The sequence below is a fragment of the Monodon monoceros genome, unplaced genomic scaffold (genome assembly GCF_005190385.1).
Source record: "Monodon monoceros isolate NGI ecotype Baffin Bay Population unplaced genomic scaffold, NGI_Narwhal_1 Super_Scaffold_11, whole genome shotgun sequence".
Classification (NCBI taxonomy): Eukaryota; Metazoa; Chordata; class Mammalia; order Artiodactyla; family Monodontidae; genus Monodon; species Monodon monoceros.
This window is the reverse complement of record NW_021703767.1, coordinates 45362655-45387847: the sequence shown is the minus strand read 5'-3', so window position 1 is coordinate 45387847 and position 25193 is coordinate 45362655. Positions and strand designations below refer to the sequence as shown.

General features: G+C 36.7%; 1 protein-coding gene across 2 annotated transcripts in view; it reads right to left on the bottom strand.

Moving 5' to 3' along the window:
* The window catches only part of EPHA6 (EPH receptor A6), an 852855-nt gene that overhangs the window by 124720 nt on the left and 702942 nt on the right, over positions 1-25193 (bottom strand). For both annotated transcript variants that reach the window (XM_029214367.1, XM_029214368.1), the window contains one exon: positions 14917-14978. In XM_029214367.1, the coding sequence (XP_029070200.1) occupies positions 14917-14978 (62 nt within the window). The remainder of the gene's footprint in view (positions 1-14916; positions 14979-25193) is intronic.

Sequence of the window (25193 nt, the reverse complement as noted above, 5' to 3'; positions counted from 1 at the left end):
TGCAGGCCTCTCACTGTTGTGGCCTCTCCCCGTTGCGGAGCACAGGCTCTGGACGCGCAGGCTCAGCGGCCATGGCTCACGGGCCTAGCTGCTCCGCGGCATGTGGGATCTTCCTGGACCAGGTCACGAACCCATGTCCCATGCATCGGCAGGAGGACTCTCAACCACTGCGCCACCAGGGAAGCCCCAACTTACTGGGATTTTTATTGGGATTTTATTGAAATTGTAGATCAACTTGGGAAGAACTACATCTTAATAATATTGAGTCTTCCTATCCACAAACATGGAATATTTCTCCATTTATTTAGTTCTTCTTTGATTTCATAACAGTTTTGTAGTTTTCCTCATTTAGATCTTAGACATACTTTGTTAGATTTACACCTAAGTATTTCATTAGTGGGGTGCTAATGTAAATGGTATTGTTTTTAATCTCAAATTCCACTTGCTCATTACTGGTATGTAAGAAAGCAAATGACTTTTGTATATTAACCTTGTATCCTACAACCTTGTTTTAATTGCTTATTAGTCTAGGCTTTTTGGTCAATTCTTTCAGATTTTCTACATAGATGACACGCCATCTGCAAATAACGACTATATTCCAACACCCCCCCCATCCCAACTTCTTGTCTTACTGCATTAGGTAGTACCTCCAGTACGATACTGAAAAGAAGTAATGAGAGTGTACACCCTTGCTTGTTCCTGATCTTAGTGGGACAGCTTTAAGTTTTTCACCATTAGTATGACGTTAGCTGCAGGTTTTTTGTTACATAGCCTTTATCAAGTTTAGGACATTCTTCTCTATTCCTACTTTACTGAGAGTTTTTATCATGAGTTGGCATTGGATTGTGTCAAATGCTTTTTCTTCACCTATTGTTCTGATCATGTGATTTTTCTTTTTTAGCCATTTGATATGATGGGTAACAACTGATTTTGGAAAGTTAAACCAGTCTTGCATACTGAGGTAAATCCCACTTGGTTGTGAGGTATAATTCCTTTTTACAATGTTGTTTTTTGTTTTACCTCCTGTAGTGTCCTTGGATGGCTTTGTTATTAGGGTAATGCTGGCCTTACAGAATGAGTTTGGAAGTGCTCCCTCTTTTTCTATTTTATGCAAGTTATTTTAAAATTATTTTAACTATCCTTATCACCAACATTTGAAGAGATATGAATTAATTGCTTTCATAACAGCAACATAGCAATCATGGTTCTAATAACGACACATGGCACCATGAAAAAATGAGATTTTGGTGTTTGAAAAGAATATAAACTACTTTCTCCATTTTCTATGATGGGTCTATACAACGTAGTATATTTATTTCTAATTCACATGGCCAAGATCTTTTCAGGGGTCCATAAGGTCAAAACTACTTTTTATAAGAGAACTAAGACATGCATATGCCTTTTTCTCACTTTGTTGATATTTCCACTAGTGGTACAAAACTCTGGTGGGTAAAAGTTCAGGAGTCTTAACACAAATCAAGGTAATAGCACCAAATTAACCTATACTAGTATTCTCATATTCTTCTCTGCTACATGAACAACAAGAACAAAAATAGTTTTATATAAGAATGTACTTGGTGAAGCAGTAAAACTCATTGATATTGTTAAATGTTGATCCTTGATTACACAGTCTCAGGATGAACATCAGGATTGGGCAGCAACAGAAGTTAAAGAATAGTAGTGCATTCACAACAAAGGCCTTGGAATATCCCATGGAATGTTCTGGATCGGGAGTAACTCTTCAGAGTTGGTCTAAATTGAGGAAAAGGGTCTGGGCCCTTATATTCCCACATAAATTAATTATTGGGTGCAGGCTACCCCTGTAAAGGTGTCATGACTTTGGGTGAGATGGCTTTCTCTAGCCAAAACCATTTTCCAGAAAGGGGCTCAGCTAAGAACTATCAGCTTCCAAATTTCCGGAAACCACAGGAATAAGGGAGTTGACCCTGAGAGTTCTCCCCAATAAAGTTCCTTCATGCAAATATTCTTAGGAGTTTTTTGTTTTTTTTTTTTGCAGTACGCGGGCCTCTCACCGCTGTGGCCTCTCCCGTTGCGGAACACAGGCTCCGGACACACAGGCCCAGCGGCCATGACCCACGGGCCCAGCCACTCCGCGGCATGTGGGACCCTCCCGGACCAGGGCACGAACACGCGTCCCCTGCACCGGCAGGCGGACTCTCAACCACTGCGCCACCAGGGAAGCCCATGCAAATATTCTTTTAAGAATCTTCTTCACAGGGAACCCAACCTGTGACAATTTATCTATCTGCTGTTTATAAAATGTGTGCTTGATTAAAGAGAATCTCCCAAAATAGTTGTATATTCTTTTGGGAACTCATAAACCTCAATTGTTGCCACAGTCTTATAGGGAAAAAATATCTAACATTCCTTAAACACTATACACGAAATGCAGTTATAAGTTCATTAGAGGTATTATCTCATTTAATCCTTGAAACAACTCTGATATAAGGGTAGTTACTGTCTCCATCTTATAGATGGTCTAACTTAAGGAGAAGCAGATTTAATAACCTAGTAGATAGTGAAGTCAGGACTTGAATCCAGGTAGTCTAATTCCAGAGCTTGTATTACTAATTGGAGTTAGCTGGGAAATTGTTGGTCCCAAGTGTGCCATAATGACCCAGTCTGGGCTAGTTTAGGCAGCATAATTTAGCTTAATAAAGCAAGGTATGAAAGAGCTCTTAGACCATTAAACCAAAATAAACAAAGAACAATCTAGATAAACCAACAAATGAGGATCTATTTATCCATGACTGGCTGAAAGGAATAACCCCACTTACTCATACATGAGGTATGGCAAAAATCTGTTTCTCTACAAGTGATGCAACTCTCTCCTTCAAACAAATTCTATATTCCTTTTTCTAGCCCTTGTTAACATAAGCCTCCTCAAGTGTAGTTTAGGATATATTGGTTTTCTTGAATATGGTGGATGGTTAATAAATAGTGACTGAATTAAATAACCTTTGATACTATCTTATAGTGCACTGGTTGCTATTACTACATTATTCCTATTGCCTTGTATAAAAAAGCATGTGTTTGTTTTTTTTTTAAGGTAGGATGCTGGTTTTCTTCCTTTTATGTAGCCGTTCTGTCACAGCATCCACTATACTGCCATGCCTTGTGTCAGCACTCAATAAATATTAATTCAAGTTGAACTGAATTGTTTATGAGGAGAGGAGAAAAATGTGAGAGTGCTGAGATTTAATATCTTTGGACTGCCTTCTAGAGATTAATCAAAAAGAAACTATGAATTTTTTAATGACATTTTTTTTTTCCCAGGAAGGCAGATTCAAATAAGAGAGAGCGAATGTGGCATATTTACACACTGCACCTCAGAGCTTAGTAGCTGGAATTCAGTTTGTCTTCATTCTTCTTTTTCTTTGCGTTCTCAGACCGACTGTTAAGAAACATGGAGCTTAACCTCTAAGTGACAGAGAGGGTGAGCCTGATCGGAAGGTGGTTTCTGAAAGGTGCACATAATAATATCTGCTATTGGCTTCCCTGGTGGCGCAGTGGTTGGGAGTCCGCCTGCCGATGCAGGGGACGCGGGTTCGTGCCCCGGTCCGGGGGGATCCCGTGTGCCGCGGAGCAGCTGGCCCCGTGAGCCATGGCCGCTGAGCCTGCGCGTCCGGAGCCTGTGCTCCGCGACGGGAGAGGCCACAGCAGTGGGAGGCCTGCGTACCGCAAAGGACAAAAAAAAAAAAAAAAAATCTGCTACTTCTGACAGAGCTCCACACAACCTCCTCTCAGGCCCTGGAGCACAACATCTCCCAGATCTGAGCAGTCACTGGCATGTCACATTGTCTCCACAGTAATGAAAGCTCTGGATGATGGTTTTCAAAACCCTACCTTGTGGGTTGTGCCCCATGGACACTTTAAGCCTCTCAGTGTACATTCATCCTAGGGTGAGCTCAAGTACTTAGTCTGTGCTTAGTGCAAATGTGCTATGTTGTCCTGAAGTCATCACATTATTGTCTAACAACGTTTTTTATTTTTAAGGATTTATTTATTTAATTTATTTTTGGCTGCATCAGGTCTTAGTTGCGGCTTGCGGTCTCTTCGTTGCAGTGCGCGGGCTTCTCTCTAGTTGTGGCGTGTGGGTTTTCTCTTCTCTAGTGCATGGGCTCTGTAGCTGTGGTGCGTGGGCTCCACAGCGTGTGGGCTCTGTAGTTTGCGGCACACAGGCTCTGTAGTTGAGGCGCATAAGCTCAGTAGTTGTGGCGTGTGGGCTCAGTTGCCCCACGGCATGTGGGCTTTTAGTTCCCTGACCAGGGATCAAACCTGTGTCCCCTGCATTGGAAGGCGGATTCTTTACCACTGGACCACCAAGGAAGTCTCACAACGTTTTTTTATTTTTAAAACAAATATATTCAATGTTTTGAAAATACAAATATCACCCTTCCAATCATTTGCTTAAAATCCTTCAAAGACCGTCAGAGACAGAATAAAGTATAGTATTCAATACAAAGACATGACCTTTGCTGAAAGAATGAACTTGGGGTTTCAGCAAGGACCTCCAGAAGATATGATGCTTATCATGAAAAACTTAGGTGGCAAAAGACTAGAAGGGCATTCCTGGAAGAGGGAACCATAAAAGCAAAGCATATTAGACAAGAAATAACATGTTGTAGGGGTGAATTAAACACCAAAAAACTGAATCAGAATAGGATGTGAGACTAGAGATAAAAGGGTGGAATGATGGTTGCCAGGGGCTGGGGGGAGGTGCGGGGGGATACGGGGAGTTACTCATCAATGGGCATAAAGTTTTAGTTAAGCAAGATGAGTAAGCTCTAGAGAGCTGCTGTACAACACTGTACCTATAGTGAACAATACTATATTGTACACTTAAAAATTTGTCAAGAGAGTAGAGCTCCTGTCAAGTATAATTACCAGAATAAAGTAAAATGAAAAAAAAAATTGGATTCACAAGTTCATGTAAAAAATGCAAACTTATCTAGGGGAATTAAAATAGTATTTGTGAGTCACATATTAGTATGAATTAGTCTAACTTTATATCCAGCTGAGATCTGTGGCAATGAGAGAATGGCAGCTTAGATTAGGGTGGGGTGAAGGTCCAGGTTACAGGTGATTCTATGTAGTGGAAAAAGGCCTACCCTGGGGATGAGAGGAGAAGCCTAGGGAAGGTGTGTTACCACATGGAATTAAAAACAATAAAAGTTGAATATCTGAGGACCTGGGAAGAGGATATGAAGAAAGGGGTGGATGCCACAGAAAAATGGCATTTAAAATTTTTTTGCCCAAGACAAGGCATGTAGAGGGGGAGGAAAACACACTTTCTTTTTTTGAAGGAAACTACAGGCCCCCTCCCATATTGAAAGTTACATCCTTTAGCTGTAGTCTGTGTTAAAGAGGCTTTTATGGCTCTGCCTAGGGACTTAAGCAGAAGCTCTAAAAGAAATATTTATGGGAAAATGCATTCTGAGTTCTCAACCATTGATTTATAAGTGACTTTGCAGAAAACAGGCCCTGGAGGATTACTTCTACAACTTAAGCTTAAAGTTAAAATTCAGTTTTTGTGTTTCTAAATCAGAGAGTTGACCATGCTATGACTTTTAAAAATGTTCCTGAATTAGAAAAAGAAACAGCTAAGGTTATATATAGGTTTGAAAAGACCAGATCATTTGATCATTCTGGTTTTAAAATAATCACTGAACAAATAAGAGTCAGTATCTCCTTTTTACTCAAGTCTTGGTTCTTGTGGCCTCCACAGTTGAAAATCTTATTATAATTTCTCATAGAATATTTATTAAATCCTTCAAGGCTTTATTCTTTTGTAGAATCATGGATTTGGACTTAAGCTAGGCAGAGTTATATTTTTATTTATAGAAGGGAGAGGTCACCAGGAGTGGAATCAGAAATTTCAATCATTAGGACACTAAAAATGTCATTCTAATACACCTAAAAAATCTGGGAAGAAAAGTGAATATGGACTTGTGAAACATGGAAATTGGATTTTGAATTATATTTTAAGACCTTAAAATGAATATGAATATATAATATAGCTTTAACTTACAAAGCTTTCTACTGAGTTTGATTTTTTTTTTTTTTTTTTTTGCTTAGGTTTATATAAAGATAAACTACAATAGCTACTGTGTGCTGCACTTAAATAAAGTCAAGAAAATTTAAACTTTTTTTGTTTGGCATCTGGGGCAGGGTGTCACAGAGTGCCAAGATCCTGATGAAGCATCATTACAGTGCATCGGAATTACTGGGAAAGTTTTCACAAAATATATCTGCTTGGGTATGCATGTGTATTTTGTAAAATCTCAGGAGGATGGCAACTGATTTCTAGCCATGGTTGAGAACCACAAGTTTTGAGTCTAAACCTAAAACCTAAATCTAAATCTAAATCTAAATCTAGTTTTGTAAATCTAAAATCTCCTGTATGGTCCAAATGAGGGGTTAGGAACGACTACAGAGGATTTCAGGAAAATGCACGGAACTTCTCTATATATCACTATAGTTATAAATTACATACCAATTTAAAAATTTCAATGTAAAACCTTGTATGAAAAACTAGAATGAATAGGAATATTAGAAAATACAATTTCATGGTACGAGGTGCTACAAATGACACAACACACATTTACAGTACTAAAATGTTTAAAGGCTATTGTAAATTGATGCTCTAACTCCTAATTTAAGCATAAAAAGTTCAGCCATTCATATGCTTTGTTCCAAGTACACTATGCTTTCATATATTTGGATGTTTATTGTCACATTATTTTTAGAATAGTCTTTGGCATTAAGCCGGCACAGGCGTGATAGTAATAACATTCATTGACATGAAGTTTCACATATTTTCTTCTGAAAAACATGTAATTAAAGGGATGTAATTCAACTGTGACTTTTATGGTTTAAAAACAGATATTGGTGGATAAATGTAATTCACTTTTTTCCCACTGTTTAATATAAAATGCACGTGATGTGGATTAATTGTGCTCTTATACCCCAGCCCAAACATAACTCCACAAAACACAATTTACAAGAAAAGTGTGCTAATAAAACACAGCTCTCATTATTAATATATAACTAGCATAAGGTAAAATGCCATCTTTACTAGATTTATAATTTGAGTACATAAATATTTAAAAGATCCCTTTAATTTTTTAAATTAATATTTGCTTTGCATTCGTTCAAGGAAAATCTTCAAATGACACACATTGCTTTTGAAATGCTGAAATGCACTTATATGTATTATTTAAATACTCATATTTGTGAGGTATATCCAGATATTTTTTAATGGTGAAAATTAAGAATATTTTTAGCCACTAGAAGAAACAGACCAAGAAGTAACAGAAAAACAATTTTAAAACTCTTAGTGAGGGCTTCCCTGGTGGCGCAGTAGTTGAGAGTCCGCCTGCCGATGCAGGGGACACGGGTTCGTGCCCCGGTCCGGGAGGATCCCACATGCTGCGGCGGAGCGGCTAGGCCCGTGAGCCATGGCCGCTGAGCCTGCGCGTCCGGAGCCTGTGCTCCGCAACGGGAGAGGCCACAACAGTGAGAGGCCTGCGTACCGGAAAAAAAACCTCTTAGTGACATCTTCTGAAATATATTATAATAATAATAGATAACATTATGGAGACCTTAATATGTGCCAGACATTATCTAGGAGTTTTAGGTCTATTAGCTATTCACTACAATAAAGTCACAATGACTACAGGAAGTAGTTATTGCCTATTCTTGACCTTGTTTTGTGGATGCCAGGCATCCTTGAATATTCTCTTTTGCTTAAATGCTTTATCCAAACCCCCAGCAAATCCCATTGGCTCTATGTTCAAAATACATCACAGAATCTACCATTTTCCATCAGCTCAACTGCAACTATCCTAATCTAAGCCACCATCATCTCCTTACCTGGATTATTGCAAAAGCCTCCTGATTTCCCTGCATCCATCTGTACCTCACTATAGCCTCTTCTCAATACAACAACCAGAGCAATCCTTCTAAAACATAATCAGATTATGCTGTGCCTCTCCTCCAAACCCTACAATGGCTTTCTGTCTTACCCAGAGAAAATTCAAAGTCATTTCAGTGGCCTACAAGATCCTATCTCAGTGGTTTTCCAACCTGGATGCATATTGGACTCAAATGAGGGAACTTTTAATAAATATTGATGCATGTGTCCCAGCCCAAGAAATTCTGCTTTAATTCATCTGGGGTGCAGTCTGGAACCTGGGATTGTTAAAAGCTCTCTAAATTGAACGATTATAATATGCAGCCAAGGTTGAGGACCATTTCCCTCTAAGATTTGATCCCCTTTCTGCCTCCATCCACTCTCTGACTTCAGCTCCTACTGTCCTTCCCCTTGCATACTCCATTCTAGCCATAATGATAGGGTGACTGCTATATTTTATCATCCCTACTGCAGAGTAAAAGGGTCATTATTAATAATTATGAAGAGATAATAGGCATGACTTAGCACTGACCTAGGAAAAACAAGCATATAGTCATTGAGCATAAAGGCTTATTTTGCTGTTCTACAGGTGTAAAATGCTCCCACCTCAGGGCACTGGCACTTTCTGTTTTTACTCTCTGGATTCTTTTCCCCCTTGTACCCACTTGGTTTGTTCCCTCACCTGCTTCCCATCTTTACTCACATGGCACTTTTCAGTGAGACCTTCCCTGTCTACTCAATATCGAAACCCAATCTCACTTCCACTTCTACTTCTCCCGTTTTATTCTTCTCTACTATCTGATGTACCACATATTTTGCTGAATTCTTTATTTCTCTTCCCACTAGATTTTTAATTTCTATTTTGATTGCTTCTGTATTCCAAGCTCCAGAATAGTGCCTGGCCTACTATAGTTTGTCAACACATATTTGTGCAAAAAATAAATGAATGATGAATGATTTATCAGCCATTTAACACTGGGCCAGCTACCTAATTTGCTTTGCATCAGTTTCCTCATTGGTAAAGAGGGGATAATAGTAACACCTACCTCACAATGTGGTTGTAGGCACTAGGTGCTTACCTAGTGCTTACCATGCTTAAGGCATGGGATTGGAATAATGCCTGACTCAGAAAGAGCACACATAAATGTTAGCTACATTAGTTAGTTAAAGATACTCATCTTTGTTTTTACTTTAGCTACTGACTCCACACATGGAAATTGTCATCCCCGAAATTACCTCACTTCAGAAATCTTAAATGTCAATCTAAGGTGTTGGTAAACTGACTCTCTGAAGAAAAATAAAGCAAACAAGTTCTGATGTGTAGCATTTGCCAGTTTCTGTGGTGTAAATACTCCCATCGTGGCCAATTTCAAGCGACTACCTATTTAACAACCAGCTCCCCAAATTTCTGACTATTTAATCATCATCTCTTACAAGCTGGTATGATCTGGCTCTAACAAACCACTGCCAATATCTTACTTTCTGGCCATGTTCTTTTCCTTAGCTCGCCCACCTTCATACACAGCTGTACTTGCTCTTCTACCTAATAAAGACTTCCAGTCCATAACGGCCTAATGGCCTCTTTATTGCCTCCTTTGTCTAACCTGGCTTCACTGGTTGCTTACTTGAACTACCATCCCAATTCCCCTGTAGTACTCTTGTTCTATTGTACCTGTTCTACAAACAATAGCCTCTTTTATCTCCAGCCTTACATTGCGGAGGGGAGGGGAGCGGTCAGTTGTTCCTCTAGGAAATCACAGAAGTATGCACACCACTGCCAAAACACTCACGTTCTCTAGCATCACCTGGAAGTCAGCAGAACTAGTTAATCATTTTGTTTTCTCTAGGACCAAAGATGGGGACTGGCAGGAGTGGAGGAAGAGTGCCTGTAACGAATACAAATCATTGGGCCAGCAGTCCAGAAGATCCTCTCCCTGGCCACTTACATTGCATATCATTAAAAGCCTTGGTAAAGATTTTTAGCTGGTTACCCTTGCAGGGGTCCTGAAAACTCTGTGTTCTGGGAGTAGAACCTGATTCTGATGGTCCTGTTTTTTTTGTTGTTTTTTGTTCTCATCAGCAATTTATCTTTTTAACTTCAGCAATTACTCTAAGCATTCACCTTCAATGAAGATTTGTCCTCAAACTCCCACATAAACTTTCTTCCTACTTTGCATAGAAATACAATAGCATGAGGTATCATTTTCTTAAATTTAATGCATGTTCCTCATAAGTCCCTCTAGATCCACAACACACAGCTCCTTCAAGTCTTGGAAAATGTGGAGGCTTCTGCTACTCAAAGTTAATCCTTCACCAGGGTCCTTGATTTTGTACCTTCCCATCTCCTGAGATATTTTGCCTTACCAGTTTAACAGTATTTTCTTTGATTTCCTAGCCCTCAGTGTATAAATTGTCTAAATTATTTTCTATCTTTAAAAATGCCCTTGATTTTTCTTTTGGTCTACTAGCATCTGATTTATCTCTTGCCTTGCCATCTCACCCGCTTTTCCCCTAAAAATTGGTCTCCACCTGCCAATTCTATTTATATTTTAGTCTCATTTTGCCCTCTACAGTCTGGCTTCTGCCTGGGCCCCACCCATTAAAACTGCTCTTGTTGAGATCTTGGAGGGCCACTTAAGTGTCAAATGCCATAGATGTCTAGTCTCTGCCTTAGTCATAGATATCATATAGATGTCATAGTCTCTGTCTTCCAGAATTTCTCTGCTGCATTTAATACAATTGCTTGTTTGCTCCTGCCTGAAACGCTCTATTCTCTTAGGTTTGGGATGCCATGGCCTCCTCTCCCCCCTTGCTTGTCTTTTCACCTCTCATGGATGGAGATGCCATCCGTGCCGCTTCTTCAGGTTGGTATGCCACAGAGTTCCAACCTTGTTCAACTCCTTTCCTTTGTCTAACATTTCTTCCTGGAAAATATCATGGTTTGGGTTTAATAACCACTTTTATTCTACTGACTCCCAAATCTTTAACTTTAGTCAAATTTTCCTGTTGTGTTTCAGATATCTTTCTAATTTTGTCTGGACACTTTCACCGCATGTTCCATAGGTATCTCAAAGGTAACAAGATCCCAATTAAACTCATCATCTTCTTCCAATGACCAGCCCATCCTTTTCCTCCTCTGTATCTTTATTTCAGTTGGTAGCACTACCTTCCACATATTCCTCTTGCTCTCAAACATCCTTTCCTGAGTGTGTTTTTGGCTATGGTTTCCTTACTCAATCTGATTCTGTTGGCAGTTTCCTTACACAATCTGATTCTGTTTGCTTTTTGTCTTTATTAATTTCTCCAATGTATTTCTTGTTATTATTTCTGGATGACACTTTCTCACTTGCTTATGTGATTGTGCTTTATAAGTAATGTACGTATATCTTTTTCTCTTATGTCAAAGGTTTAGAGGGCTTCCCTTCCCTGGTGGCGCAGTGGTTGGGAGTCTGCCTGCCGATGCAGGGGACACGGGTTCGTGCCCCGGTCTGGGAAGATCCCACATGCCGCAGGGCGGCTGGGCCCATGAGCCATGGCCGCTGAGCCTGCGCGTCTGGAGCCTGTGCTCCGCAACAGGAGAGGCCACAACAGTGAGAGGCCCACGTACTGCAAAAAAAAAAAAAAAAAAAAAAAGGTTTTGAGATGGGAGCAGGATGCTGAACACAATATATCCTCTTGAACTGAAACCAGTGGTGTTGTATTTTTGTATAACTGAGTTTTGTGATATAATAAACAAATCCACATTCAACAAATGTTATAAAATAAAGGAATAAATTGTTTGTGCTTGACACATGATATCTCAAATTTTTAAAGTAATTTATAACTATTTTTATTTGGATTGCTAGTTAATATTATAAAAATGGAGGTCCAAAGATTTAGGGGTAAGCAGTTGCCAGGTAAGTGCCGCCACAAAAAGTGTTTATGAAATCCATATGTATAGATGGAGAGAGACTGTACAGGGATAATGGTCAAGATTGCATTCATTCACACTAGTGTACTTCCTTGGAAAAGTTAGGAAAACCTGAACATCAGTGAGGTCATATCTTCTGAGCAGTTAGGCTGATGCTCCGCTTGCTAAGTCAGGTTGCATTTTATTTTAAAATTTAAAACACATACATATTTATGTACCTACCCACTCCCTTTTTCCACACGTACGTGCACATATACACACACATACACACTTACACACACACATACTTACTTAACCACGCCACACTCTCCCTGCTAATATATATCTGGAGGAATGTCCGCAAGGATCCAAACAGTAGATTTACGAATTTGGTGCAATATCACAGCCAGCCAGCCACTGCTGCTGGCACTTGATTGTAATCTTGTACTTCGTTTGCTACCACTCTGTCATATAGAACAGTGAATTGAAGTGATTTTCAAGTAGTGTGGGAGACCAAGGGAAATCTTTTCCAGCTCCAGTAAGCACAGAACGCTATTAATGAGCCATGGATGGCTCCCCTACTGTGCCGTGCACTTAGCCACTTCCTCCTCTCTGTGCTAACAGAAGCTGCGATTATCAAATTCTGAAGCAGTAGTTTGAAAAATGACTTCGCTTTTAAGAATTTGTGGGATATATATATTTATATATTTTATTTCTGCTTGCCGTGGGGAGTTGAATATCTGCTATTGACCTAAAGTTTATAAAGCACTTTGAGCTTCTGGGATATAAGAGATATGATTACAAAGAAAGTAAGAATCCTATAGAAGAGTAAAAAGGGAGTATTGGCCCTATGTTTTTTTATCCCATTCATATGATTTTTATTTTAATAGAAATTCTATGTGAGGAGGGGACCCAAGACCCCATGGGAAGATGGTAGTGGACTTATAAGAAGTCATAAGTAATTTAATAAAAAGATAGAATTCAAAGTGTATGAGAACATGGCTTTTGCGTTCAGAGACTTGAGTTTCAATCCTCGCTCCACCCTTTACAATGTGTCAGCCATTATTCTATATGCTTTACAATAATCAACTCAATCCTTATAACAACTGTATGAGGTGGATACAGTTAATATTCCCACTTTATAGATGAATAAACAGAGGCACAGAGAAGTTAGTCACTTGCTCAAGTCACAAGGTCACACAGCCAGTAAGTGGCAGAGCCAAGACGAACTGAGATAATATATGTTAAGATTCTCATAGTATTAGTAGTGGTAGCCACCATTATTTGAACATTTATTCTTTCCCAGATTGTATTGTGTCTAACCTACGTGGTGCATAAGAGCTGAAAAATATTAGTTTTTAAATCTTAGATCATGAAACATACCACTTATAAACATGTAGTAGGATGTTTTTAAGTAAATATTTTACTTATATTATCTTTTCTTTATAACATGTTTTAATTGATCGATGATTCAGCAGGATAAAAAGTATATCTGAAGCTAACATTTCTCTCCTAATTTGCTCGTGGCAGTCATTTGACCCATTTTTCAGCAGCAATTTAAATGAGTGTCTTGTTACATTATTTGCCATTATATTCAGCTCTAGGATATAGTAGATAAAAAATCCTATCTGAAGCGCCATTAGATAATAAGTCATTTTGATATGTATCTGATAAAAATTAGTTTCTGGATAAACATAATGGGAGGGCATAAGTATATATGCATTTCAAGTACTATAGGTGGTCCTAAAAAATTATCCTAAAGTAATTTAGCACATTTACAGGAGAAATGGATACAAGCTATAAAATAACATTCTGAGAATGGCTACAGAAAAGAACAAATAGTTCACGTCCCTAAACACCTATGAATTTCATTTTGCCTTAAAGAGCATACTTGGTTGAGGGTATGCATTCTGTGAAGAGTACTGCTCGATAATAACTCGACAATTTTGCTGAATTCAGCTTCTGGCATTGAATCTGGACATCAAGTCCAGACACAGTATAAATATATTATCACTGCTAATATTGAGAGCAGATGGAAGAAGAGGGCATGGGATCAAGAAAAATAAACGAAAATGAGATCAAGGGAGAGAGGTAAGATGCACACAAAACTTGTCCAAATAACACTGAGCAAAAAATGAAGTGAAGAAAGAATGCTTGAGATTGTTTATTCCCATAAAAAATGAAGAAAAACATATAACACATTTCAAATAGCAAAAGTCCAGTCATTTTATAAGTAAGAAAATTGGCTATGTCTCTGTAGGTAAATATATATTAAGGAATACAGTGACATGCACATATGTGACCTCTGCTGGGGATGCAAAATACTCTAGTGACTTTTCTAATATTTCTGTTTTTTCCAATATCAATGAATATTTTTGTAGCATACATCGGCTTTTTAAATGTTAAAAATATTATAAACACATTTTGAATTATAACTTCATGGTACCTTCTCAGCTGTGTTATTCTGTACCACTATATAAAACAAATGATTTTTGTATATACCGTACTTTCAAGGATAAGTCACTTAAAAAGAGTGCTTTAAAAATTTTTGTTCTAAAACGAATCTCAGCCAGTTTCATTCTTTCTCTTTTTGTTTTCTAAATAGTCAGCCAACGAACTTAAGAAGGACAAAGCTGATAAAATCCATTTTCTGATATGAACTTGAGTCATTATTGGTAAATATACATCAATTTAAAGGGTTCAGATTATAGATAATGCATAAAATATCCTACTAAATAGTTAAATGTGATAAAGCAAAATGAAACTCAGTTGCTTCACACAGGCTATGTGAAGCTACTGAATTTCATTTAATCTCTTTCTTTATAACATCATTTGAAATATGTATATATTAATATGGCAAGTGAATTTATAGGAGAAATCAATTATATTCTCATGTGTATATATTCCCCCCATCCTCTTAGTAACACTCTAATGTATCACAGTATCAGAGAAACACACCCTAGAGAAAATCCTGCTATTCTTCATGGAAAAATCCATGAATAACATTATGCAAAAATTAATTTATGATAAATGTTTTAAATATAGAACTCAGAATAGCTTATTTAAATGCCATCAGAAAAGAACACCTCACCCGTAAAAAGGAGTCCAGGGATCCATTCTCCATATATTCCACCACAATCATTACTGGTCTGCCTGCAAAGAGAGCAAGAGAACACATAAGAATTACAGCAATTACAGAAATATGTGCTGCAGTTAGAGATTTCCAGCTGTGGCAGCTAAATTATTTGTATTTTATTAATAGGAACTTCATTTTCCAACACGCTTCTATAAACACATTAAACATACACATTTCTCCGTTTCTTTATAGCATTATTTCCTTTGAGTTCATAAAAAGAACATGAATTACAATATGAATTACTAAGTAATTAAGCACTTCCTTTTCTAAAGCCCTGCAATCACTTGTTCAGATTATGTCCTTTTTGTCCTGAGCTTTTCCTTAAAAGGCAATCAACAAGCTAAAGTCAGGGTTTAAGCAGTTACTGTAGCTGCTTTGGCAGTTGTGGTACTTCTCCAGTGATGCAGTTATTATGGCTGAATTACATTAGACCGGGCATTTCTGAAATATTCCTAAGGCAAAGCAGAAAGGAGAAATTCATGAATCCTCTTTAAGAAATTATAAACCATCAGTCATAGTCTACTTTTAAGGGCTTTTAAGTAGAAAAACGTCAGTAGATTGATGAATGCTACAAAGTTGGTGGGACCTGTAGTAGTTCTTGATCATCTCTTTATTGGACATAGATTAGATCAACAGAACAATGATGGCAGTACATGAAAAATAAGTAACTTCTGATTTCATAGTCTAGTGCAGAAGCTAAAATCAGAAACTGAACATCATTTATTTCTTTTTTATCATATCTATTTGCAATTGTTACAGTTCCCAATACACCTCTATTAGATAGAATATTTGACATAAGTAACTGATTTGTTTCAAAGAAAAGAATCTATTTGTTCTGCTCAATTGCCCGAGTTTAAAAGATAAAGTCATTTTAGGGAGGGAAAATGATATTTACCTGAAATAAACATGTATGACATATTTACTTTTTACTTCTATATTTCTCGCTTCTCATTGGAATTTTTAGCAATTCAATCTGCACTGTGCACAGAGTTTTTCCTCATGAGCACAAAGAAGATCTGGAAAGAAATTATGTGTACCAGTGATGGAAATATTAGATCTCATATTGTAATTCATGTCCCTTTTATGAACCCAAAGCCTTGAGGGTTACAAAGGGTGACTGGAACAAATTAGTACAATGTCTGCAAATGCTAGATTTTACATTTGAATCTGTATTTTAAAGAAAGATGTGGTAAAGGTTAAATGTAGCAATAAAGTTCCCAATTTATCATGCATAGAATTAGAACCCAAAGAAGTTTTCCATTTTGGCAGATTTCTATAATGTTCCTAAAAGTCATTAATTTCACCCAAATACAGATAAGAAAAAACTATATCAGAAAATATTGAGGTCTAAGGGACTGTCAGCACTACTGTAGGCAGGGATCTAGAAGATCCGGGCTTTAAATCTGGAAGTTTGTCATGAAATCTTTTATTTGGCCATGGATTTCAGAGAGCTTGCAGACAGGAGCTTGATGCAAATGCTTGGTTAGCAAGGTAGGGAAAACTAAAAATTATGAGTCCACTCTTCCAGTTTGAATGATAATGGATTATGGATGTTAAGGGGAAAATTTGGGTTATTTCGATGACTGCCCAGGTTCTTTCATAATCACACCTTTTCAATCTATCTTGACCATTGCTGTCAGAGAAACAAATCTAGTTTTCTAAAAATATATTTTAAAATAAATAAAAATATATTAAAAAAAAACCCTGACATTCCCTAGGAATACTATTATTATCCCTGTTACACAGATAGAGAAATTGAGGCATAGTAAATTAAACTACTTGCCCCAAATCAAATGGCTACTAAGTGGCCATATCAAGCAGTCTGTCTCAGAGTTTAAGCTCTTAACCTTTATGCCAAAGGTGCCTCTCAGACATGATTTATAGATAAGAACTGTGAGGCCCATGCTGTTAGGCAATCCTCTCCAGTGATGGACCTCTTCTCTCCTAACTAACCTTATCATCTACTGCCTCATCAACTGTCATTATCACCTATACTTATTCAATCCTGTCTCCTTCTGCCTTTCCTTTTGGTATTCCCCTGCCAGGATTATCTCGCAACTTGCTTCTTTCCCTAATCACACTCACATCTCCCTAGAATTTATACACTGCACCTCCTCCACGAAAGTCTCCCACAGCCATTTCCTATGATTGCACTCCCATCACATCTATTGTCTGCATTATGAAATGTGTGCCTGGTTTTGTATTAGGTTGTTTTTTTCCCTCATCTTCCCACAGATGCTTTGTATCCCCATTCACTGGGTTTCTCAAGGTCATCTCCCACAGAGCTGAGCAGAGTAGGTGCTTCATAGAAACAAGTTGATTTTTCTCATCAGTTTCACAATTCCTAAGAGAGTAACACTGAAGTACTTCAGCAAGATTCTAATCTATGTGAATACAAAGTACTTTGAAATTAGTGCTATCTGTATCTCTTTGGGAGATACTTTATACAATCTTAAAATTCATCAGTGAGAAGTTTCATCTTCTCATTAAAGATAGTAAAGAGTCAAAGGAAGACTCCCCCAGTTACCTGTAAATTAAAAGTTTCACGCCTGAGCTCTGAGTCTTTTGTATTTTGTTCAGTAGCATCATTTGAAAGCAAGTGTTATTAAACTAAGGAGTTATTTTTTTTGGAATATCGCTGGTATCTAACCTGTAATTTGTTTCCTAGTGGTTTTCTACAGGGAAGTTAGATACACTGTGAAGATTACAAGCTTACAGTCCATGATTACATTTTATAATCAAGAAAGTAGATAGGTATGAGGGAAATTATGAAAGTTAGGGTGATATTCTTCAAATATGTGGTTAGGTGTGAGAAGTCCATTGGTAACAGTGCTTTTTCTGTGTTATTTTTAAATATGTAAAAATTATATATTGTACTTTTGCTCTTAGAAAATACATTTGGATGTGATTCTCTTTTTTTTATATTTTCAAAATATTTCAGCTTATTTCCATTTTTACAGTTTTAGCCAGTTACCCTAAGTGCCTCATGTCACAGGATTAGCCTAGTATTTGCATTGTACTGGAGTCAATGGACAAGCTCCAGGATTCTTAAATGTTAGTCAAGTCTCAAAATCCCCAGATCTTTCTTAGAAGCCTCATCAGTTGAAGAGATCTTCAGAAATACTTTTACAAGTCACACGAAAAGTGAAGTTCTTTGGTTTTCCTTCATGAATAGCCCAGATATTGTTATGGATATTTTAAACTGCATTAGAATCAAGATTCGATAAGAAATCACTTATATTCTGAATGCAATGAATCACAAAATGCCATATCATCTTTTTCTGTTATAGAGAACAAAAATTTTCTTTAACTGAGACTTTTATAGACTATTAACAAATGAATCTTTTTCAAATTTGCAGCTTCTCAATACTTACGATGATTTTGATATAGGTATTGAGAAAACAGATAATGATAAGGCTATTCTTGTGTTGTTAAAGGAAACAAAAGAGAGGTATTCTTTAAATGTTCCAGGGAAATTCTGGGGAAAATATTTTGTGAGTGAAACAGTGCCCACCTTTTTTTGGCCTCAGAGAAGACTCTGAAAGGAGATTACAGATTCAACATTTTCACGTAAGTAATGAGTTTGTGCTGGATGTAGTGTTTTTATCAGTTTGGCAATTTCTAACGTGTAGTCAGTCATATCAAGAACCCAAACAAATCTCAACAACCCCCAAACTCTATCACAGATTTAAATCAATCTAGTTTATTTAATGTTATAACACGTCTATATTTTGTCTAATAGGTAACGAAATTTATGGCAATAATTTGAATTGACAGGTTGCCTGTATTTTCTTCCTCCCAAGTTGTAATTCAGGACTTTTTGAGCCAGTTATTTAATTTATTTCTACTCCCTGTTTCTGCTGTACTGATAGTGAATTATAATTATAATCTCAAATGGATTTCATAATAAATGAAATAGTTTTCTTATCCCTCTAAGGCATTCAAGAGATATGGATGACACAAATTTGAACAAATTTATATATTAAATAATTATTTTTATTCACAAGAAGTAAAATTGGAGGATTGTTTTCCTCTTAACACTGTTGCCTGATGATTATCAGATCATGTCCCAAATGAATCTTATTCTCAGTGAATTCAAATACAAACTTAAAAAGATTTCCCTTGAAACTTCTTTTCCTCCTCTATTTCTGTTTTGGTTAAGACACCACCATCCATCTAATTACCCAGGTTTGAAACCCTATTGTAATACTGGATTTCCCACTTAATCAAACCCTTATTAGTCCATAAGTTGTTAAGTGGTGCTGATTCTATACAAAACCTATTATCACTGTCCACATTCTGCCTTTGTTTTCTCTTGACGTATTACAATAATCGTTTACTGGTTGTACCTGTTAATGCTTGTATAATCATTATTTTAAACATTCAGTGATACAGCAGATATACATATTTAAATGCCTACTATGCATCAAGTACTCTTCTGGTTTCTGAAGAAACATCCTCAATCAATACAAGATCCTGCTCTCATGGAGTGTATAGTGGAAAGGGGAATAGAAATAAGTAAACAATTACTATAAAGGACTAATGTCTCATCCCTCCTTTAAAGACTGCTTTACATATTGTATTGTTTTCTTCAGGATTAAGGTCTAAACTGCTTGGCAATTACATTCCTTCACAATCTTTCCTCTACCTTTGTTTCCATGTCATCTTTTACAGCCCCAGTTCCCCACCTCCTGTTTTTCAAATTCTCTAGGGGACTCAGAATTCCCTAAGTACGACTTTACTTGGACCTTCCTCTTCTCTTTGGAAGACTGCCTTCTCACTGTCTTCATTTGGTAAAATCATATACTTACAAATAAAAAAAAGAACTTAAATACCATCTCCACGGTCGACTTTCCCGTGAATCACTTTTTGTTTTAGGATGACTTTGATGGTTTACTTTTTCTTCCATTTACATCTTAAACAATTGTATAACACTTATTAGGTATGGCATTGATACTAACTACAAAGGTGTCTGCCTTCTACTCTAAAATGCTGCTGAGGTCAGGACTGGTGCTTAATTCTTCTCTGTACGTTCACTAGCTACATATAGCACAGAGTAAGGCACAGAGGAGGTACTCAACTTAATTTTTTTTGACTGGAATGCCAGAAGGAACACACAAATAAAGATGTTTTCTAAGGATAATTCTAGGCCTAGAGCAGAGTTACTGAAATAACAGAATGGCAAATCAATAGACTTTAATCCTAAATTACTTGTAGTATAAAATATATGGTTTTGAGGAAAAAAACAATTCCAATTCTAGCTATGCTACCTGCATGATCTTGGGCAAGTTATTTTAGCTCTTTCAGTTTCTGCATCTATAAAATGAGTATATTACATACTATATGTGATTTTTCAGAGGAGTAGATGAAAAAACGTATAATTGACACAGAGTCTGGCAATAGTTGTCGCTCAAAAATGTTGGTATACCTTTACGTTCTTTCCCTTTTGGGCGTGGTTATCTGCTTCCCCCTTCTTATTACAATTGTTCACTATGTAGAAAAAAATAGTTTTATAAAAATGGATCATTTCCATATTTTATTGTACTTTGGCATTGACATAAAGATTCTTTTATATCTTACGGCAAAGTAAAAATAACTGCTATTTACATCTTTTATATGATACAGTTAATTCCCTGTTTTATCACTGAAATCCTTGTGTCCCAGGCAAATTGGGACGATTTACTACCTTACGCCTTGTGTGCTCAGCACAGTACAGTTAGAAGATGTGGGATTAGAGTCAGGTCGCATGCTACTGAAGACTTCCACTTGGGGCAAGTGACCTTTCATAACTCACTTACCTCACTGCTTCAGTCTCCTCATTTGTACACTATATACATTCCTCATTTGTATATTTTTACATAATAATAATAATACCTTCTCCATCTCATGAGATAGATTAAGTCACTGTGGAGGAGGTGTTAATCCACCTTCTCCACTGAGTGAGGTGAGGGATTAAATGAGATAATGAGTTTACAGCACAGAGAATAGTACCTGATACTATCAACATCAATCCACCCAATAACAGCTTAAAGAACGAATGAGTAAATGTGAGTATTATATCTTACCTTATTGACTAGATGTTGAACCCTAAGCTAAGAAGTGTTTTTCAGAGTGAAGAAGTTTCATTACTGAAAATGACTAAGATCAATATATTTAGGAATTTTCCTGACTGTCTCAAAGGTCCACTTAAATTCTTTACACCTGAAATCAACAGATTTGAAGTTGCTTTAAAGAACAAGATGGTTTCTCCTAGAGTAAAATAATCAAAATGGGTATTTTCTTACTTTAAATACCATACTATAATATAGAGTTTCTTAGAAATAGCTTCTGTAGGAAGTAGATTCTTATTCCTATCTAAAAAGTCATCTTGTGTTTTCTGTACTCTATTTACAAATTTGGACCTCTACCAATATACCTTAGATTGCTCTGGAATTGATTTTACCCTTAGAACTATTTGAAACCCCTAAATCTATATAATAATTATTGTTAATTTGGTTCCATGCTTTCTCTTAATTTCTTTATTTTGCTTCTTAATTTCAGAAGTGAGCCAAATAACCTTGGATTAATGCTGAAGAATAAATTATTTTATTCTGTGATAAAACAGCTGAGCAGAAATTAGGAGGGTTGATTTGCATTTATGAAAACAGTGGCACTTCTAGATTTGTTTTAGAGTAAATCTAAGATGTGAGGCTAAAGAAATGAAACATAATTTTCCTGACAGTTCCAGAAAGCAGTGGCATACCGTCTGTATCAATTAACTTCAGTAATATTCAGTACTGCACTTTTTCTACTGGAAATTACATACGGGCAAAAAGATTTCTCTTTAACTAGAAGTGTCTTGTTGGCAATGAAAGTTACTGCCAAAGATGCCTGATGTTAGACTGTGGTTTTCAACATAAGACACTAACCATATTGCAAAATTTTAATAACATATGTTTTTAAGAATGGCTTTCTTGATTTTTTTATTACATCCACATGTATAAAAGTAATATGTGATAATGATCAAATTAAAAGCACACGCATTGAAATTAGTTGATTTATGACTTTTAGATTTCCAGTTATTATGAAAGAAATAATTGATTATACAATAATCTATAGTTTAATTACCACTAGGTAGCAATGAATAATGAACATATCAGAGAATTCTCATGACTTGAAATACTCTGAAATGTTCAAAACATAAACATGAAACAGGAAATATGTGCTAAGTTTTTCAAAACCACATTAAACTGCATGTCAAATAAATAATTTTATGCCACTTTTGTTCTTGGTTTCTGTGAAAAATTTTTGTGTGGGTAATTAAAAAATAGATACTACATCTAAATCAGCACATATGTAATAATAACTGACTTAAAAAATAAGTTTTTCAGTGTGCCAGACATTGTTCTAAATGTGTTAACTCATTTAATCCTCACACCAATCCCTGTGGTGAGTATAGTCACTAGTTCAATTTAACAGATACGATTACGGATGTACTGCGAGTCCAAGGATACACACTGGATACACACTGGGCAATTGGCAGAACCAGGGCTCGAAGCCAGGCAATCTGGCTCCAGAGTCTGAACGCTTGTCCATCTTGTCATATCCCCAGATAATACTTGGGTCTCCATTAGTAATTTAGAGTACATGAAGCATCATCCCAAATCTCTGTGCCTCATCTTAGAAACACATCTGGGAAAGCCATTATGGACTGGGCATTGTGTTGCTGCCAAAGATGTTTTGTCCTTGAGAAGTTCTAGGATTTTAAAGCTCCATAAAGCCTTATGATAATCTATATAAACAGGAAATGTGTGCTAAGGAAACTTGCTGGAATAGCCTTTAGATTTTGCTTTCCCCATCGCTTAAACATCAGTTTATGATAATGATCTTAAGTTTCCTATACAAAGGAATGTTTTCAGAAAGAGTCCTGAAGCTTTGGGAAGAAAGTGTCATATTTTCCAGTAGTGTTTCAAATGTTGTGCTTTACTTCTGGCTTCAAAAGTGTGCTGTGATTACATAAATGATGAAATATTCAGCCTTTTGGTCTTTTGTATTATTCACTAATCAAAAGAAAATCAACAGAAGATTTAAAAATCAAACAAACCTCTGGACAGGATATATTTAATCCTAACTGCATAGGTTATTTATGGTGAGATTTTAATTATAATGGAGAAAACATTGTTAAATGAATCATACATATGATGTAAATTAAACTACCAACTACTTTTCTTTTCCCTGCCCCCCAGGAAAGTTACTACTTAGTTTTGAATCTTTTCTGCAATTCTTACAAAGGATTTAACTTTTTTGTTAATGTTCAATTTTGCTAAATACACTTTCTGTAAGACCTCTGTGAATAGAACTATGAAAAGTTAACATTGTGCCACAGGGCAACTTCCACTGTGCTTTGTCTTACAATGTAAAAGAATGAATGCTGAGATGAGATGTGTTTTATAACAGTTATGGTCTTTCCCCACCTTTCTTATGTGCTTAAGTGGCCCAGCAGCCCAGAAGGGCAAGCATGCTGCCCTGTGAAAGAGCGAGAGGCATTTAAGCAGCTCAGTTTCTTATCATGTTTTCCAGTAAGGTGAAAACACACCAACACAACAATTCCAACCAACACAAAGATTAAATACTGACTCACATGGAGACTAAGCTTTAGCAAGCTGTGTAAAGTTTCTCTGAATTTTTCTTTGGGAGAAGACAATGGCTCCTGGATGAATCTTTTGAAAGTGTTGATAGTTTCTTTGAATAGGACGAAAATAGATGGTATAATTTGTAATAATAAAACATGAACGTCCCTAGCAGGTAGATATATGTTCTCAACTGAGAATTTAAATTGTCATATATATAAAGTCTGGATTTTTAAGATTCAAACTTATTGAAATGATCTTTAGATAAAAGAAACATTTATGCTAATAAGAAAGAAGAGCAAAAGTCAAAGGCTAAAACTATTTATGGAATCTGAAAATAGGAAAGTAAAAAGAACTAGTAAAAAGAATCTGGAGATTACTTAAAGGCTCTTTTAAGATTTTTCGTGTCTTTCTGGTAGGAAACAAATAGAAATTCTCTGTAAATGTTCGGGAGCTTGATATCAAATGCATCCTGCTGCTTTGTTTCCTTTTTTCTTTTAAATGCACTATCAGTCTTACATAAAGATGCTGCTGTTCACGATGTCTTAAAACATAACTTTATATATAGAACACTGAGTTTTTAATAATCTGAAATTCTTCATTGATGGACTTCAGGGTGTCCAGAGACCTCCTGAAATTGTATACAATCATTTATTTATATGATCGTATGTCCATTTTCTTGGAAAGGAGAGTCTATGTTATTTTTGGCCAAGAAACAAAGTATAATTCATAAGGAATCTGAGTCTATGACCTGTACCACAACATCATGACCGTCGGTCCCTAGGAGCCCTTAAACTCATAGACCCTGCAACTGATTAAAGTTTTTATAAACTGAATGATACTTGAAGGTTCAAATTACACCTTCATTTTGTATGTGTTCCCATCCTTTTCTTTTTCCAAATGATATCTTCAAGTTGTCTTAAATTTAGGTTTTAATTCTTTTCTAACCTCTTGTGTATTTCTCCTCAAGTAAGCCAAAGAACCAAAAGATGACACGCATGCTCTTTGGAATTCACTGGCTTTTAAGCAACAGAGGAAGCAGACTGAACACAATCTTAATGTTATCCGGCTAGCCCTTCTTGCACTGGTTTTGGAATCTACCAATATATGCCCCAAAGTGTTTTTAAGTAACTTTAACCTAGCAACAACAGTGTCGCAAATACTTGAAGGGGGTTGTTTATGGGTGTATAACTAGAAATACAGTCACTCATGTCACCTTCCTTGTGCTTCTGTTGGCTGGGTATGTTCCCTTTGTCATTTTATCAGTGACCGTCTCTTCTCTATGCCTTTCCACAGGCCTGAAATAGAATAATCTTGGGTTCCTGTCTGACCCTGCTTCAGAGTCCCTACCCTAGTTTTCAAATAGTTGCAGTTTACAGGATTTCCTTCTGAAGTCTGAAGCTGAACAAACGTTCAAGGAGAAGAGTTCTCCAGGAGACACAACTGTACAGATGAGTATCAGGTAGGGCTTACTGGGGCTTGAAATCACACAAATGGCAAGGAATAAAGAAACCAGGAGTTAAGAATTGAGATGAAGGTTTCCCTTTTCACCACAGCTTACATTTTGAATCATTTATTCAGGACCTTACTTCGCACATTTAATCCAGTTTATTCTATTCCTAT